This window comes from Hippocampus zosterae, chromosome 19 (genome assembly GCF_025434085.1).
Source record: "Hippocampus zosterae strain Florida chromosome 19, ASM2543408v3, whole genome shotgun sequence".
Classification (NCBI taxonomy): Eukaryota; Metazoa; Chordata; class Actinopteri; order Syngnathiformes; family Syngnathidae; genus Hippocampus; species Hippocampus zosterae.
This window is the reverse complement of record NC_067469.1, coordinates 6,800,105-6,817,422: the sequence shown is the minus strand read 5'-3', so window position 1 is coordinate 6,817,422 and position 17,318 is coordinate 6,800,105. Positions and strand designations below refer to the sequence as shown.

Sequence of the window (17,318 nt, the reverse complement as noted above, 5' to 3'; positions counted from 1 at the left end):
AAGCCACGTCAAGGAGAGTTAGTCTGTACCTGCATGACTATTTGAACACCCTCTCAATGGAGGACACTGAAGGCCTGGCATTGTAATGAGATGCTAATTTGTAGGACGCCTGCTAGCAGCAAAAAAAAAAAAAAAGTCACGCTAACTCGAATCGCAACAACTCAATCAGAACTTTTCTCAGGCAGTGACCCCCCCTCTCCTCATTCCCCATTACCCATCCGTCTTCACTTCAGGCGCTATAAATTAGCCTGGGCAGCGCGCACACAGATCTGTGCTGCTCTCGCACACACTTTAAAAGGAACCGGAATGTCTTTCCGGGGTCAAGTCAACAGTATTTATAGAGCACTTTCAAACAGCCATCGCTGCATACAAAGTGCTGTACATGGAGCAATTTAACATGCACAATGAACAGTAAGACAAATCGGTAATAAAGGCGGGAGAAAGCACCAAACAGTAAAACCAAGAACAAATCTAAGTCATGCTGAGTCGAATGCCAAAGAATACAAGTGAGTTTTGAGGAAGGGCTTTGAAGATGGGCAGCGAGGAGGCTTGCCGAATGTTCAGTGGGAGGTCAATCCTGGCACTGTGCAGCCTGGCAACTTAATTAGTTTAACCCGCCACCTATGGCACCCCCCTCCCACCCCCTTTTTTAATTGAATCCTACGTGGTGAATGGCGCTTATCTTAAACCCCAACTTTCGAAACAGTATCATGTGACTCTAAACTTTAGCGGGAGCGACATAAGGCGCATTTACTCGACAGCTCTTAAGGTGCATTTTGTCAGCATTTTGTGTCTTGCTTTCATCAAGATCAATTCACCTCACTCATTGATATGCTGCCCCCATCTCTCGCACTCACTGACAATACACCAAAACAGGAAGACCCTTGCTTGAACCCCCCCCCCCCCCCTAACCCCCTTGCCGTCATCAGAATACCGTAATGCACCACAGCAAGTGTGCCCACCTCCTGCCAACAAGGAGTGACGTTGATTTTGTCGGGGTGGTCATGGGGCTGTAAGGTACAGCCAAAGATGATTAACAACTCATTCACTCCCAAAGACGTTTTTAAACGTCTTTTCAGACTTGGTCTAGAATTGGCTGGTACTGAATAAGTACAGTACCAGCCAATTCTAATTTAAGAAAAACAGCAAAAATCGGACCCCTCCACCCAGTCTATTTTATAAAGGCGTATATTAAAAGAGCTAATATTGGCTCCTATAGGGGTCGGGCCGCGGTTTAAACCCGCACCCGCGATGAAGCTTTGAGTTGCAGTCGTGACATTTTGCTTGATGTAAGCAAAGGGAATTTGTCATGCGTTCTTGAGACGGCGAGTGCCCTCCGAGCGAAACAAAAAACAGACTGACAGGAAGACGAGCAGCACAGCAGCCAAGTCGAAGGCAAAAGGGGAAGACGTCATTCCGAATCATTTGGCATCTGGTTCCCATCACGTTGGGGCTTTTCTCCGCGCAACATATACTGGCGAGAGGCCAGTCTGTGGTATGCGCTTCCTCTGCCGCGCATGCTTGTCACTTGAACGGTGCGAGGCCACAGAGGGTCACGCCGGGGTGACCGTCTCCCCCAAAATATGACAAATAAGACCTTTTTGCGTTATGTTAGGTATTTACGTAAGCAAGCATGCATCCATTTTCTCCACTTATCTTGTCCAGGGTGGCCAAGTTAGCTGCGGCAGTTACGCAAATGAATCATCACAGGCAAAATATTTCAAACAGATCAGGCTCTGCAGGTATAACCAAGGAGTGAACGCATTTTTCTTTTCTGACCCATTTCCCTGTAGTGATGTCATACACTTCTGTGTTACTGTACAGGAACTGCGCCCAAACCCGGTTCAATCAAAGCGTCTTAGTCTATGCTCGTCGGGCTGTAATCATTTGGCCATCACCCTCTAAAATGCGCCTTCCTCGCCCTCCTGCCACCGCCTGCACACAAAAGCAGGAAGGAAAGGACAAAAGCCTGCTGGAGCGAGCACGTCAGAAGAAGGAAGCGGCCGGCCGTTTTCCTGTCAGCGCCGTAACGATGTGGCCGAGGGATATAAAAGTACGGGTCATGCAGCTTATGTGTAAAATAATACATCCGAATCGACCGCCGTGTTCAGTATTTGGAGAACAAGCTCGCTACGTTCAGTGCTTTTCCATTGCGTGAGTTCAGTAAAGCCGTGTTTTCATGTGTCTACATGCTCCTTGGCTGGAAGCAAACACGACGCCATCTCCTCTTTCGCACGTCTGGCTGCACTCATCTCGTAAAGTGGCAGCTTTCCACCTGAGGAGGTTGACCTCGACTGCCCGCGGGCGCGCCATCCTTGAAGCCCCTCGCCGCGCAGTTCCATCAATCACACGAAGAGCGAGTAGAAGTGCGTTTGTGCGCGCGTGGTGTGTGTGTGTGGGGGGGGGGGGGGGGGTCTAAATGTAACATGATGTTTTGTTTGATACTGCATTGACAACAGTCAAAGGGCTCGCTCCTTTGTTGGGATAGTGAACTTACTTTCTGTCCATTTCCGGAGTGGAGACTTCACTGCTGAAGCCCAGTGACTCCTGAGGAGAAAAGACAGCTGAGTTAAAACCCGCTAGCGTAACGCTCGCTCTGTGCAGTAGCTGTCCATACAATAGGCTTTGTATACATTCCGATGTCCTAACTGCATATGGGGCAAGTTCATCAAGAAGCCCCCCCCCCCCCCCCCCCACTGAAACTTGGGAATTGAAACAATAATAGTTCACTTCTCTGTAGGCAACGAAGTTACTCAATGATTCATCATAGCGACAGTCTAACCCCTGGAATAAATACTTCTCCAAATTGTGTTCTGTTCCTAATGAAGTGGCTGGTGGGCGTGCATGCATCATCGACATACCTGGATCTCGTTGCGGAGCTGCAAAGAGATGTTTGGATCCTGTTTCTCCTACGGGACAGGAAAAAAAAAGTGAGTCAACATCATGGAGTACATTTCAAAGATGGAGAACAGAGGTCAGCTCATCGGAAAGCTCTGCAGAAGCCTGAGGGGGAGATGGAAAACATGCAGGACGGCGGCCCTCAAGGACTGGAACTTGGTACCTGTGATGTTTAGAGAACTGTCCAGCATTTGTGTGTTTTTTTTTTTAACAAAAGGGGGAAAAAAGGGGTCGAGTGGCTGCAGACCTATAAGAGGACATATTTACTCATAATATTACTCCGCATGCAGGAAGCCCATTCTGGCATGTCGACCGAGCCGCCGCACAAGTGACGACAAACATACGAGCATGTGCGTGCAGCCATCCCTTCGTTTGCTCAACAAGTTAATGTTTCGTAAAAAGCGACGTGACCTGTTTTACTTGCCCTTTGCTAAAATAGTGGATGTACCTCGCCCCATACTATTGAATTATCTCGCCCCATACTATTGAATTATTTTTTTTTTAAGTCACTCATGTCACGCACGATCCCACATTTGCGCTGCTAAAATGACAGTGACGTATTCGGTGTGCGTTATGGTAAATGTTACGAAGCGTAACTCCTCATTCTAGCAATTTTCAGAGTCACCGGTGCCAATAAATATCCTCCAAGACAACTTCTGCTTTCTATTTTCTCAGTGACCCAAAAGCACGGGAAATAAGTGTGATGCAATTCAACGTGCAAAATCCCATTCCTGACGCAAATGGTGAATGAAGTCAATTCATCAAAAGTTCATATCACTAAGTGACATAATGTAGGTGCCAAATTTTGGAAAAAAAAATTGAGACATTAAATGGAGCTCACTAATGGGCAAGAAACAGCGGAGCACAATTACTTTCCCGCCTAGGTGGGTTGCCAAAGAATCTAAAAATATAAGTCATTAAAGTTCATTATGAGGCCATTTGAAACCGGAACAAAAAAAAAAAAAAATCACATTGTTGCGGTTGAACATTGCTGTAATGAGGGAGCATAATAATCGCATTACAAGTTACAATCGATTTCCTGTTATGAAATACCGTTGGAAAAAAAATGGAGCACACTACTTGGCAAGCAGCAGTCTAATTCAAAAAAATATTTTACCATCTTGTATTGGTTTCTTTTAACGATAGAAAATTTGAAGTAAAGATCGCAGCAGGCCGGTGTTTTATCTCTCATTCACTTTTTCGACCAATTTCCATCAATATTTAGTGGCCTGACATTTGAATTTTACCATTACGGTGTGAGAAATTAACATCTTCTGTTCAGGGTCAAATTGACCCACTGACCTAAAATGAAGAGAACCGTTTTTATTTTTATTTTTTTTAATGGGTCATTTGGACTCGCTTTGTGAAAGGACTGTGCTGAAATAATTCAATGAGTGACGGCTTTTAATTTTCCACCCCGTCACTCAAGGACGCCCGATGACAGAATACATAATGTAGAAACGGAAAAATGTAGATTAGACATTAAGCAGAATCATTAGTGAAAGCCCAGAATAGAATCAAGTCCAACAATGGAGGCAAACCCGTGTTAATCTTGCCAAAGGGAGCGACGTGCCCGCATAAAAGGAAGTGACATCCGTCATGTTCCCAGGCTGGCCATCGACCTTCTATCATAAAAGAGGAATTAAGTCATCTTAAATGAACAGAAAAAGAGAAATGATTTTTTTTTTCTCCCAGATGAATCACCGCAGAACACTCATCGGAAATTGAACCCCGATATCACCTTCCGAAATTTACTGGCACACTTCCTGATCAGTGTAAACCTGGATATGATTGTGTGCGTGGGGGAGGGTTCCTTCTTTATGACTGTTTGGCAATGAGTCAGTAAGTAAACAGCTAATGCCAATCCCATAAAACTGTTCAACTCGCAAATAGCTTTACACTGTTTTTGTCCCCCCCCCCATTTTGCAAACCAGGCGATGTCAAAAAACTTTTTATTTTATACTGTTAAGCGTTAGCGTAGAGTGCCGAGGCGTATGTGGAACTGGGAGTCGCGTCTTAGAATTGATGCGGATTTACGTGGGACAGGAGAAGAGAGCCAATCTCTCTTTTTCGTTAATGGATGCTACAGCGTCTTTTGTTGCTTTCAAGCTTAGCTTGTAGCAGACGATTGCACATTTCAGTATGACGTCTTTGATCCACTGGTGAAAAGGACACTTTGATTTGCTCCTCTTTCAAAGCGTATGAGGGAAAAGTGGTTAGGACTGCACGACTGTCTCTTTTATGTGTTGTATTATTTTGTTATTTTATGTGAAGTGTTCTTTTGATAGCAGTGCGGGCACCCGCAGCGGCTCCTCTTGTCTGTTTAAGAGGAAGGAAATTTCATCTGTGCTGTACATTCGACAATAAAGTTGTACTTGATACGAGTCAGAGTAGTCGAACGGAATACCAATTAAGCATCGAAATCATCCAACGACATCCTGCTGTAGAAGCAGAACTTTCAAAAGTGACGACAAATCTACGCTTTAAACAACCTTGGCACTCCCCCCACCCCCGCCGAGTTGAAACTACTGAGCCGCTCACAACGATGTGACTGAACAAAGAAAGCGAGCCGCCGACGACGAGGTGAGTGAGCGAGCGCTCGGTGGCACGTCGCGGCGTTTCGCAGAAAGTGGCAGGAGACTGCTTTGGCTATCAGATCCTCTTTCATGTTCCCCGCCGGCGAGGACAGTCTCACCGACGTGAAGGCAAAATCTATTTTTTAAAAAAAACCTCCCCCGTTAAGAGCTGGTTGGCCAGCATGCCGCACATTAAAAGCACACCATCTGACAAAGATTTATACATTTCGGCACGGGGGGGGGGGGGGGGGGTCAGATTTAGACACAGAACCCCCCCCCCCTCCACCCACCCACTTCAATATTTGACACAGAGGGAGGCTTTGAATGCGTCAAACAAGAAAGATCAGTGGGTGGGGGGGGGGGGGGGGGGGACATCTGTGAGAGCGAGGGCGCTGATGTTGAAAAATTCATGCAAAAGCTTACGGGGGTAAAATTCGCATTTCTGTCCGAAGCTTTGCTGACAGTGAAAAATCAATGTTTTTGCCACGTTTGTACGTGGGCGTGTGAAGGAGAGTTCACACAAACCCAATCCCAGGGGAGGCAACGCTATCCTTTGCATGAACTAGCCGGCACCAGCCCGCGATGTTGCCCCGCTTACCTCGCCGTGAACCGACGCGCGTGCGCGCAAAACGTGGAGATCAGTCGGCGGGCATGTTTGCGATGCCGGCGCTGATGGCTTGTGTGTGACTGGATTGAATCAAAGATCAGGTGAGAGGAGCATAGCGACAGCATGTTTGCCTCTAATGAGGATCACGCTCGCTGCCGACCGGGACGCTCAAATTGGAAGGCGACAAACTCAATGTGACATGGCCACGAAACAGAAAGGTAGTGGAAGCTGCTGTCAAGCAATGATTTGAATATATTGCTTGAGATGAAAGAAACGGGGGAAGTGCAGGTGATTGATTTTCGATTTCTTCATTTATTGGACAATAATCTAATGTGTTGGTGCCATATTTTGTTGCATTTTTATGCTTTTTAAAACATTTATGCGTGAATTTTGGGGGCGTTTAGAACGGATTAGGGTATTTACATGGAAAACGCGTCTCCTACTTCCAAAATTTTCTGGTTGAGAAATTTCTTCCAGAACATATACAGTACATTTCGTAAATACAGGTACCACTGTACACCAATTTCGACACATGGCAAACTCAAGATTACAGCTTCGATTCATTCTGGCTCACAGCTGCATTTCCAGAAAGTCTACATGGAGGGAGAGCGTAGAAATACGAATGGTAAATGGCAACTGTTGTTCCAAGCATAACTGCAAAGCCCGCCGTCGGCGGGAGATACCGCAGCGCACCCGGTGCCAAGCTCCTAAGCAAAAGGTGGGCGGATATGCGGCAAAACCCGAAAGACCAGGTGGCTTCGGTGGAGGTGTGCCAGCTGGCGTGGTCTGACGAGTCTGGGTGGGCGAGCGCGAGGGCGATCGTTAGCGATGTACCAACTGGTGGAAAGCCTGGTGCAAAGCCAAAAAAAATAGTCGTGAAGCTGCGGGACCAGTATGGCGTGATTCAACCACGCGGAACTGGCCGTGCCCATAAAAACATGACGGTTGTCAGGAGCCAGTAGTAAAACAGAAAAAGCACCAGCCCACTCGGGCAACACCTCTTACCCTCTTCTGTTCCAAAAAGTGGCGCGCTAGTGCGAACGGCCACACTTGCGGCACAGGCATACTTGTGTCGACAGTGTCGAGCCTTCCAAAAGCCCTTTTGGATCAACGTTATTTTTGCAATTCAAAAGGCAGAAATGCAGAGTGATTACAAATTCCAATGACATCGTCACCTTCTGGAGGCCGAAAAATAAATCCCGCAATAAGAATTACAAAACTAACACCTGCCGACGGGTTATCTCAACATTGAAGGAGCGCCGGCATTTTTTGAAGGAAATCTTAACGCAACAAAACGGCTGCGGGCTACGTTTCGACGCTAATGCCCACGGGGGGAAAGAACAAACAAGCACCTGGCGTTTGCATTTCTTTCTTCTTCTCTGTCGTCGTAACCTCACTGATCTGACCCACTTCGCTAAACAACTTGGCCTCACGGCGAAGCAAAACACTTTCATGGTCTCGACCGCCAAGCTCAAAACCGATCGCTGAACATCCCTGAGGTCGTTCCTGAGACTTCGACTGTGTCATCCCTAAAAGAAGAATTCCCTTCTTCCAAAAAAAACAAAAAAAAAACTCAGAATCAACTCAACTTTTCAAAAGCGCATTTGAATCCTCGAAACTTTGAAATGACATTTACGGTATGCTTGAATCATATTTCATGCTGATTAAACTGACAAGGATCAACCCTGCAGCCAAATTAACGATTGCTTTTTGGCCGCAGTGCATCTGTTCCGTCTTTGGATAATTAGCTCCAAAAGAATCTTGGAGAAAATTGTCAAGTTAAAGTCAAATTTTGCTCGAAAACATCAAGGAAAATACCATCCGAAAATATATACAGTATATAAATAAATAAGAATACAGAACCTCCCCAAAAAGACATCCATTCATCCATTCTAGGAAACAAATCTTGTCTCGTCATTGTCGTCCTGTCTGCATTTTCAGAATTTCAACTTTAGGCCGTATACACCACAGGTGTCAAACTCAAGGCCCGGGGGCCAGATGTGGCCCGCCAAAGCAAATCATCGGCCCTCCAAGGGAAGGCGCAACTCTAAATTGGCCTGTGGCGAAAATTTGTTTGACACCCCCGGTATACACGATCGTCAAAATAAGTAATTGAGAAAGCTTTGCAGGAGGGTCTTTCCATTTCAAAGTTGCGTCGTCAAAAACAGTTCCTTGTGCAACTTTCCATTGCACTGACATGATAAACAACCCAAACAATTGTGCTTAAAAAGTCAGGCAATGCGCAATAAACCAATTGCGCTCTACTTATCAGGGTTTCCCAGTCATGCCCGTTTGTTAGCTACCGTCTACATATAAAGTTGTCTAGTTGAGGCGTCATCAGCATAGCAATGGGATTCCCCTCTATAAAGACTGCTGGGAAAACGTAGCATGGCAGTGCTAATCTAATCCATAGGTCCCCGTTCCCCGAGGGGATGTTGATTTACCCCTTTTGTTCGCGAGCTAACGAAGATACAGAGAAACAACACGGCCGGCAGGAAGTGGATTCGCGGTCTCTGAGAGCCTCCATCATCGGCTCTGAATAGGAGAGGAGGTATGTTTTACTTCGACAGTCGCCGTCGTGTGAACGAGAGGGCCCCCCCTGAGAGGCGCAGCGGACGCATTGTGCGAAACAAAACAAAGCCAAAAACAATGTCCAAGCGCAACTTCCACTCGAAACAACAGTGGAAGACGGACGGGTGACTTCCATCCCCCCCGTTTTCCATCCCTTCTTATCGTATGATCGCTCTGACTACACCCTAAATTCCAGTTAGTCTCAGGGCCATTGTATCAACTATGTAAACCACTAACTCACGACCGAGAGCCAAGAACAGCAACTTGTGACGATTGAATAAGATAAACGGACATTTAAAAAAATTTTTTTACAAAGTACAATGACAGATAAATTAACATTAACGGTCCATTTTCGAAACCCGCGACTCATCCGAGACTGAACCGATCAAACATATTGTCTCTGTTTGCGCTACTTGGCGGAATTTATTTTGCATGATCTTGCTGTTTGATGGATAAACTCAGGAGAATGAAGGACAATCTAACTCGAAATGATCTCGCCATTTAAATGAGAGCGGAAGAAAGACAATCATGGGAAAAAGGTGGGGGGGGGACGGTATGGAGACCAATCTTCCTGTGCCCTTTACAAGACTTTGGCCTTTCATGTAAAGGCCTCGTCCCTCTCTCGAGAGCCACTTTGGAAATGCCTCGCCATTAACATCTCGTCACCGACATTGATTGTGACCTTCTTTACCGCCATCAATCCGCAGGTCGACAGCCGCGTGGCATTAAAACGAATTTGGCCTCCTTGTTTTAAATTTGATAGCAATAGCCCAAAGGTAAGACATTGGAGCTGCCATATTCTGGTGTTAGTTTCTAAAAAAAATGGTGATGTGATGTGTGAATACTTTTTTCGGGACCGTTTTAGAAAGGGCGTGAAGTAGAAAAATCGATACAGCGTGGGTTTGAGTCTGCTCCATTTGCGAGAACCTCAATGAGGGGGTCGTCTCATCCGTGTTCCCTCCTCTCCTCTCGATATTTTGCTGCCAAACTTTGCAGAGTGGCGCGACAGCTGCGGGCTCTCAAATTCACCTCTCCTCCTCTTCATTCCACTCATCCATTCGCCCCAGTCCATATCCTCCTTCAGGCGCATGCCCCCCCCCCACCCCCCACCCCCGCCACCAATTCATTCCCATTCCCCAGTTTTTTGGATGAGACCGTTTCAAATTATCTTCAATTTACGATGACTGACAAATATTAGATTTGACCCCCCCCCACCGACCCCCCGAGGCCACACGGCAAGAACACACCGACAGATGCTTGAACCGTTTCCACTGTCAACGACTTTGATGTGTCGCGAAAAAGGACGCGTTCGATAAATCGGCGCCTTGTCCACCCGACCAAATCCACATTGTTGCCACCAAAAACAAGCGCGCCCATGACGGCATGGGTGAAAAGGTGCAAGGTGGCCGATCGACCGTTGCGCTCCGTGAATGCACGTGCGGTATGTATGAGCAATAACTTGAGTCCGATTGATGCGTTACGCCATCGGCATCTGGAGGTCGGTCCTACACACATTTTTGGAGTTTTTTTTAAATGTTTTACTTCGTCTCTGCAACGCCAACGTGACTTCATCATTTTCCACTTACAAGTAATTCAAGATGGGGGGGCTTCCCAGCTTCGACAAAACGGGAGACCAGCCAGCGGGGCTCAGGGATGGAACGTGACCATCATCACAAAATCAGAATCATCACTCCATTTTTTTCAGGGGGGGGGGGGGGGCGGGGGGCGTCATTGACGCGTCATTGGCGCGGCTCAACAAACAGATTTCGATCAACCCGACAGGATCCGCGGTTTTGTTTACATGCGGGCTTTGTGGCGCAAACAACCTTTGTGGTACCACCCGCTGCATTCCTTCAAACGTTTGCTTGCAGCTAGGCAACCAAAGAGGTGCCCCACTAGCCTACATCCACGCGAAAAGGGACAAAGACTCCGAGATAGAGCTGGCTAAGTGGCTACGCGGCAGAAAGGAGCGACGGGTGTTTGTTTACCATGTCGAGCTCTTGGGACACTCGTCTCTTGCGAAGCTCCTCCATACGGTCGCTGACGTCGCTGAAGCAGGTGTTGTAGTATTCCGAGTATTCCTGAGCAAGGTCATCTATGTTGCCCAGGGAACCGTCCTGTAGAGAGAAAGAGAAGATGTTTAGTCTCAGAACATCCAGGAAGGAATGGAAAAGCGCTGCCATTGCAAAAACTTTTTATAACGCCATTGTTCCTGTTGGATAATCACTTGCACATGCACAATACAAACAGAAACGGTATGAATACATTTCAATAAAAAGGTCAGCGATGTTTGAACTTTCATTCATTTTTTTTTTTTGCCATCTTTGTCAGGCCGCGGTTTGTTTATTGTCCTTATCCCGTTCGAACCCGCATGCCCTTTCCCTCCTTGGGATGTTTACTGACACCCAAAATCAAAACACGGTCTTCCGCTCGCTGCAGTTCAGATCGCCGCAGTTCCTGTCTTTGTCTGCTGCACTTGCGTTGCGGGTCAAGGGAGGAAAGGTTGCAACCACTACGAGCGAACGGGAACCTGTCGGGTAGGTTGACGACTCGAGGGGTCTGAGTGAAAGGCCAGAGATCAGTTCATGAGAACCTTTCTTGCGTCCTCTGGATCTTTTTTTTTCGTTAGATGGAGGACAGGAATCATTCTCGGAGTCTGGTCTTAGTAAAAAAAAAATGTAGGTCACCCTTGCAACGATAGGCCTCGATAAATATTCATCAGCGTTGATCCGGGCGGACAACTAGCATTGAGTCACTTGCGCGAGGGTCCGAACAGTCTCTCTCAGACGTTCTCAACTGGACTCACTATGCGGGTGCCAGGCCGCGGATAAATGGATCACTGTGAGTGAATGTGAGGCTTTGCCAGTGACACATGCAAACACTGGCACGGGGTCTTCTTTCGGAGACGTGTGTGTGTGAGAGAGAGAACACACATTCAGTACCAGCCAATTCAAGTCTGAAAAGACGTTTAAAAACGTCTTTGGGAGTGAATGAGTTTTAACATGCGGGAGATTCCAACACAACCCGAAGCAGGCAGAGAGTGCCCTGAATAGAACTACCGGAGTACCGACTGGAAAATATGCAACTTCATTTGGAGACGAGAATCACTCACTCCATGATTTTGAGTATTTGAGGGTCACACGTGATATGCGATGGGACTTCTAAAACACACACACACACAACAAACGTCTCGTTTCGGCTGCGTTCCCATTGGATAACAAAAGCAGTTGCGTCCGAACACATGGTTCCAGCTGACGGACAAATCTCAACGGGGACATTCCCTGAGCAGTTTTGCTCTTCCGAGAAACATATGCTGCGCATGTTTTGGTCGGCTAAAATCACGCAATGTGGGGTTTTTTTTCCCCCTGGTTAGCCGCAGGCAAGTTTCTGGAGGTGTTAATAAGCATGATGGATTAGCTTGATCGTGCCGGCAGAAGTGACGACTCCAGTTGTGCCGCCAACCTCGCCGAACGAACGCTTTTGAGTGACCATGTCGGGGTTAACGACAACGTTGGCAGTCTTTGATCAACATCTTTCGGTATTGCCTAAAACAATACTCCGCAGCCGGAGCAGCGAACAGCCACGATCCGCAAATCTTGGCTCCGCTCCCATTGTATGCTCAGTAACTCCAAACCAAATCTCACACTTCCACCTCAAAGTTGCTGGCGACAAGAGTTTGAGAGAGTCAAACTGCTCGGGATGACGTAACCGCTCCTCCGCCCTGAGCGAAAAGGGAGGGACCGACTCCCAAGATTGACTTGGAACAATAAAAACTCCACCCAAGAACTAACACGTAGGAATGCTTGCGTGTATTGTCAGTCAGGCGCATGTGTCATCGTCTTGAGAAGGAGGCTGCCAAACGTTTCGACAGATTTATAGCATAAGCAATGTCTTAGTGCAAGTGGATTCGTCAAGATGTGCGACCCTCGCTCATAAAAAATTGATGGCGTTATCTGTGCTATAGACTCCATAATACCGCCGCTAAATTTCGGCGAGTGGAAATAGTCAAAAGGCCAAGTCAACTTTCCTCGCTTAATCAATTGGCCACGGAATTCTTCGCATAGCGTTCCAGAGACCATCAAGGCTTGCTTTGACGGACTCCTTGCCTCTTTAATGGACCGTGTCAAAGTGTCCTTGAGCAAGCGACTGGACCCCCCCCCCCAGTCGTTCTTGATGTTGCGTCATCAAGTAGGTGAATGAGGTAACGGTGGAAAGCGCTTTCGGTACCCGAGGAAGAAAAGCGTTATATAACGTGACAGCCCATTTACATCTCATTTAGGCTGTGCGACCGGCACACAAGGTCGATTTTTGGTTGCAGTTTGGAAAAACTGCGCTCCAAGATTAACTTCACATCTCAGTGGTAATCTTCAGATCACTCAACAGTTCTCCTCAAGCTACTCTTGAATGCATTGCAGTACTTTTGTCTTGGACAAGGAAAAAAAAATTTTTAAATCCCCAGGTGCTAAAATGCTAGCGGTAAAACCATAATGCTCGCTCTGGTCAATTCTTTTGGACTTACATTCCTAACAGCGCCGGTGTTGGGTGACGGCAAATGCCGGTATCCGTGGCATTGTTATCCAAACTGGCCTCGCGACTGTCCTCTTTTGGGAAAGGACAATGACAAAGTGTGTACAATGGAGCCGGGTGTCTCAAGTTATGTCAAGAAAACCACAGCCGGCGTGATCACTTTCACACGCTACGTAACCTCGGGACTGGCTCAGCCGGTTAAAATTAGCGACAGCTGACATGTTTTGTGCTGTAACTGTACTCATGTTTTTGTGTGGCGGCGTACGCGCCGTCTGGCATGGATACACACTAGCTTCAACGTCACCTGACGTAGCGTTAGCATAAAAGTTAAAAATAAATCATGAAAATCACGTATATCTATGAATGATGTTATACGAAACCGCGATAAAGATTTTTGAGGCGCTTCGACCAGACGCCAGAGATAATTGACAATATCTCAGAAATATTAGAAAGAATTCCACAAAATGCAGTTGACGATCGGTCAAAGAAAAGGAAGAAGACCGAGGAAGGTGAAGCAAGGAGGTCGCGGCCCAGTCCTTTTGAGAGAGCTTCCTGAGGATATCCGTGCCTTGAACCGCAAAGCAGCAAAAGGAAGCCTGCGGGAAGTGAGTGATGAGACCAGTCAAGGGAGGGGCGCTTATCCAGAACTCAGCTGGCTTGGCTACAGTTCACATTGGACTCTACCAATCAGTGCGGTGAATTTAGCTCGGTACCCTGTGCGGTTTTCATAGCTAAAAAGTTGTCAGTGGACCAAAAACAATCGCGGTTATCGACACCTTCTGTCAGCTACAAGCGTGAAGGAATTTGTGGACTCATGAAAAGAATTCTGCCACTTTTAGGAATAAGAACAAAAAAGGCATCTTTGTTTAAAAGACCATGTCAATACTGGCAGAATTTAAGGCAATTTACAATAATTAGATAACAAAGCCATCCAATATAGCAAAGGTGTCAATAATTAAACAAACAAATAGTTGACAGATTTCAAAAACCGGAAGCCATTATGTTTTTCTTCTGTGTGTGTACATCATAGTAGGACGTAACTCCAAAGTGGCCCGCGACAAAAACGAGTTTGACACCCTTGCAACAGAGGGTTTACCATTCTGATTAGTACTATATTCACCCGGCAAAAAAATAAAATAAAATAAAATAAACATTACCGATTGACGACGCATCCACTCGACCAAACTACGTTGTGTTTACATGGGAGAAATCAGGATAACCTTGTCTGGCACAGCCCAGGGACAATCAATATCGGTGTCTCCAGAGCGCTATTATATTCTTGGGTTGACATAGGAAAAAAAACCAGCTACAAGATACGTAATACCACATACCTCTATTCAAACAGAGGATCTCCTCCAGGCAAGAAGGGCTTTTCACAAGGCTTAGGCTGAAGAGATCTCTGACATCATAAACTGGATGAGAGTTTTTTTTTTGTCTCCGAGGTACAAGCCAAGCAAAAATCTGATGACATTAGCGTTAGCCGTGCAGGTTGTTTGAGTGCAAAAGACAGAAAAGTATCATCATTGTCCTGTAAAGAGGATAAAATGCGCCTTGGTTGACATCACACTTATGGATCTCACATTCCAACAATCGTCTCGACCGCTCCACTGTAGGAACGCAAACATTTTTGCGCATTTTATAAACAAATGGATAAGAAATGCTGAGGGTTAAACCGTTAGCTGCGGGCCTTGGGGGCAGTTTAGAATTAAACGGTAGCTAAGGGGAAGATTGAGCTTAGCAAGCATGAAGTCAGTTTTCGCAAATGGTGGGGATGAACCACAACAAAATCTGTAAGCAACACCGCGATAAACGAGCTTAACACTTTTTTGCTACCTTTAATCCGCAATGATAACATTCCTGTTTTCAAATGTTTCCGTCTCCAAAATGTTGAAACATGCTGCCGCGTCGACACAGCTGTCCATTTTCAGTTTTTGCCTGCCAGCAAGATGTTTAAAGCTTGATCAAGACTGCCACAAAAGATGCCAATTCGCATTTGAAAAAACGTACAAAAAGGCTTTGTTGGCTCTGTCGTGTTTGTGTGTGAGAGAGAGAGAGCTGGCAACAGAAGAGTAAAAACGTCAAAAAGACGAGCACATCCTTTGCCGACATGTGCCTCGGGAGTTATAAATCGGAATAAATTGGCTGGATGGGAGACAGGTCTCCCGCCCGGTGTCAAAGGGCAGGACAGCATCAACCCCCACCGACCCCCGCTCCCAACCTCTTTCGCAACACAAACATTCACGTTTTCAGAGCTAGACCAAAACAAATTAACACCTCGCCTTGACACAGAGAGGAAGTGGCTGCCAACGCATTTGGTCGGCATATCAAATGGATCCGCCAAAACAAGAGAGTAGTGTTTGGCATACAACTACATCGATGTGCTTCAAACACAGCCGTGCAAGAGTCGTAGTGCCGTTCCAGCGAACAGTTTTCCTACTCTGGCACTAATGTTGTCCTACTGGTGAGCAGAAATGTCAGTGGAAGGCACTATTGGAGTCCCACAAGTGCGCCTTAGTAATTCGACTCCAAGACTCCTTTGATGAGGATGATGAAAACTAGCATGTGGACCATGAGCTGGAAATCAAGCACATCAAATGAATCCTCCTCATAAATTTGATATTGAGTATTAACTCAATATCACTGATATCAAGCTTCAGGTGTAGTCATATTTACATATGTGTATACTAGTACGCTCTTTGGCCGAACGAGACTGAACATTTTTGACACACATGTAGGACAAGCACGACTGAATACTAAATTGTGTCCAATAGCTGTCCAACTAGTGACTACAACCCCCCAAAAAAGTTAATCGTACTACTTGTCGCGTTTGTATGCTCTTTGTTCTCACAAGTAGGACAACTGCATGCTCCTCGAACTACACATGATAAGATAAGAAAACTTTTATTAGTCTCACAATGGAGAAATTCCCAAGGAGAAGAATAGGAGATATAGGAGCTGCTGTAAAGGCAGCCACTCTAGCGGCGCCAGCTTGAAGTCAAAATACAAAAACAAATAATGCAACACAACATATAAGACACAGACAGTCGTGCAATTTTATCGCTTTCCTGCATCCTCTTTGTTGCATGAAGCAGTTATAGATGAAAGAGGAGAGGATCAAAGTTGTTCTTTCACCAGTGGATCAGGGACGTCATGCTGAAAATGTGCACACGTCTGCTCCAAGCTAAGTTTTGATAGCAGAAACAAAGTTCTCGTGGTTCACTAGAAGTACTAGTTGTTATTAGTGAGCTGACTCTTACTAGTGGACAAAGAGCATCTAGTACAGGGACATGATACCAAGTATAAGGCAATGCGAATTCGGGCGCTCTCAACCGCGGGTAATCGAGACAGCAAACTTAACGACTTAAAAGAAACAACAACAAAAACCTTTAAAAGCCAGTAAAATCACACACGTGTGTAAAGAGTCTCCCCGACGCCAATTCTTTTCAAACCTACCAGCATCCCCATCACATCGCTCCAAAGTTGTGAGAAACTGTCGGAACCAGCGGCGCTGCCGGCCCTGGGGGACTCCTCCGAGGGGGGCCCGGTCCCCTGGTCGTCTTCCATGTGTGCGTTTTGGTGGTGAGTGGGGGTTGATAATGAACGTTAAACTACAAAAGTTCGGTTAAAAGACCGAAACGTGCGTGTTTACAACACCACCGGCGGAACCCTCCGACGTGACATGGTACGGTCCAAAGATGTCCAAGTCGACATGGCGACGCAATGGACCCCAAAAGAATCTCCGAATTAAGTCGCAGTTAAAACACTTGTTGCTTAGTTTTTTTATGTTCTCACCGCGAAGTCATGGTGCTCTTTCAAAATTCCCAGGTTAAAAAAACAAACAAACAAATGTCGAGCGTTTGTTTTCGGAGAAATTCGCACTCCGGCGTCGACTGGTGTAAAAAAAAAGGCAAAGAGTGGTGAAAAGTATCAGAGCAGAGCACACATGCTAGGAAAGTTTGGAAAACGGCGTGAGAGGGAGCGAGACGGGCTAATCCTCCAAACACTGCACCTCCCTCTGCGCCTTCGGCTCTTCCCATTAGTCTACACTCCCCCACTACCCCCCCTCCCCGTCCGTCAGTGGGCCCTTCCCACGCACGCGCACACGCGTCAAGTCCCGCAACGGGATAGTTCATTAGGTA

The 17,318-nt window shown here is 46.4% G+C and overlaps 1 protein-coding gene across 8 annotated transcripts in view; it reads right to left on the bottom strand.

Annotated features, from left to right (window-relative positions):
• The window catches only part of sash1a (SAM and SH3 domain containing 1a), a 107,698-nt gene that overhangs the window by 20,483 nt on the left and 69,897 nt on the right, over positions 1–17,318 (bottom strand). For 5 of the 8 annotated variants that reach the window (XM_052052878.1, XM_052052870.1, XM_052052871.1 and 2 more), the window contains exons 2-4: positions 10,641–10,769; positions 2,862–2,909; positions 2,498–2,547 (exon numbers count right to left, since the gene is read on the bottom strand). In XM_052052878.1, the coding sequence (XP_051908838.1) occupies positions 2,498–2,547; positions 2,862–2,909; positions 10,641–10,769 (227 nt within the window). Of the gene's footprint in view, positions 1–2,497; positions 2,548–2,861; positions 2,910–10,640; positions 10,770–13,171; positions 13,314–16,632; positions 17,223–17,318 lie in introns of those variants that run through there. The other 3 variants (XM_052052872.1, XM_052052877.1, XM_052052876.1) reach the window with 3 other exon arrangements.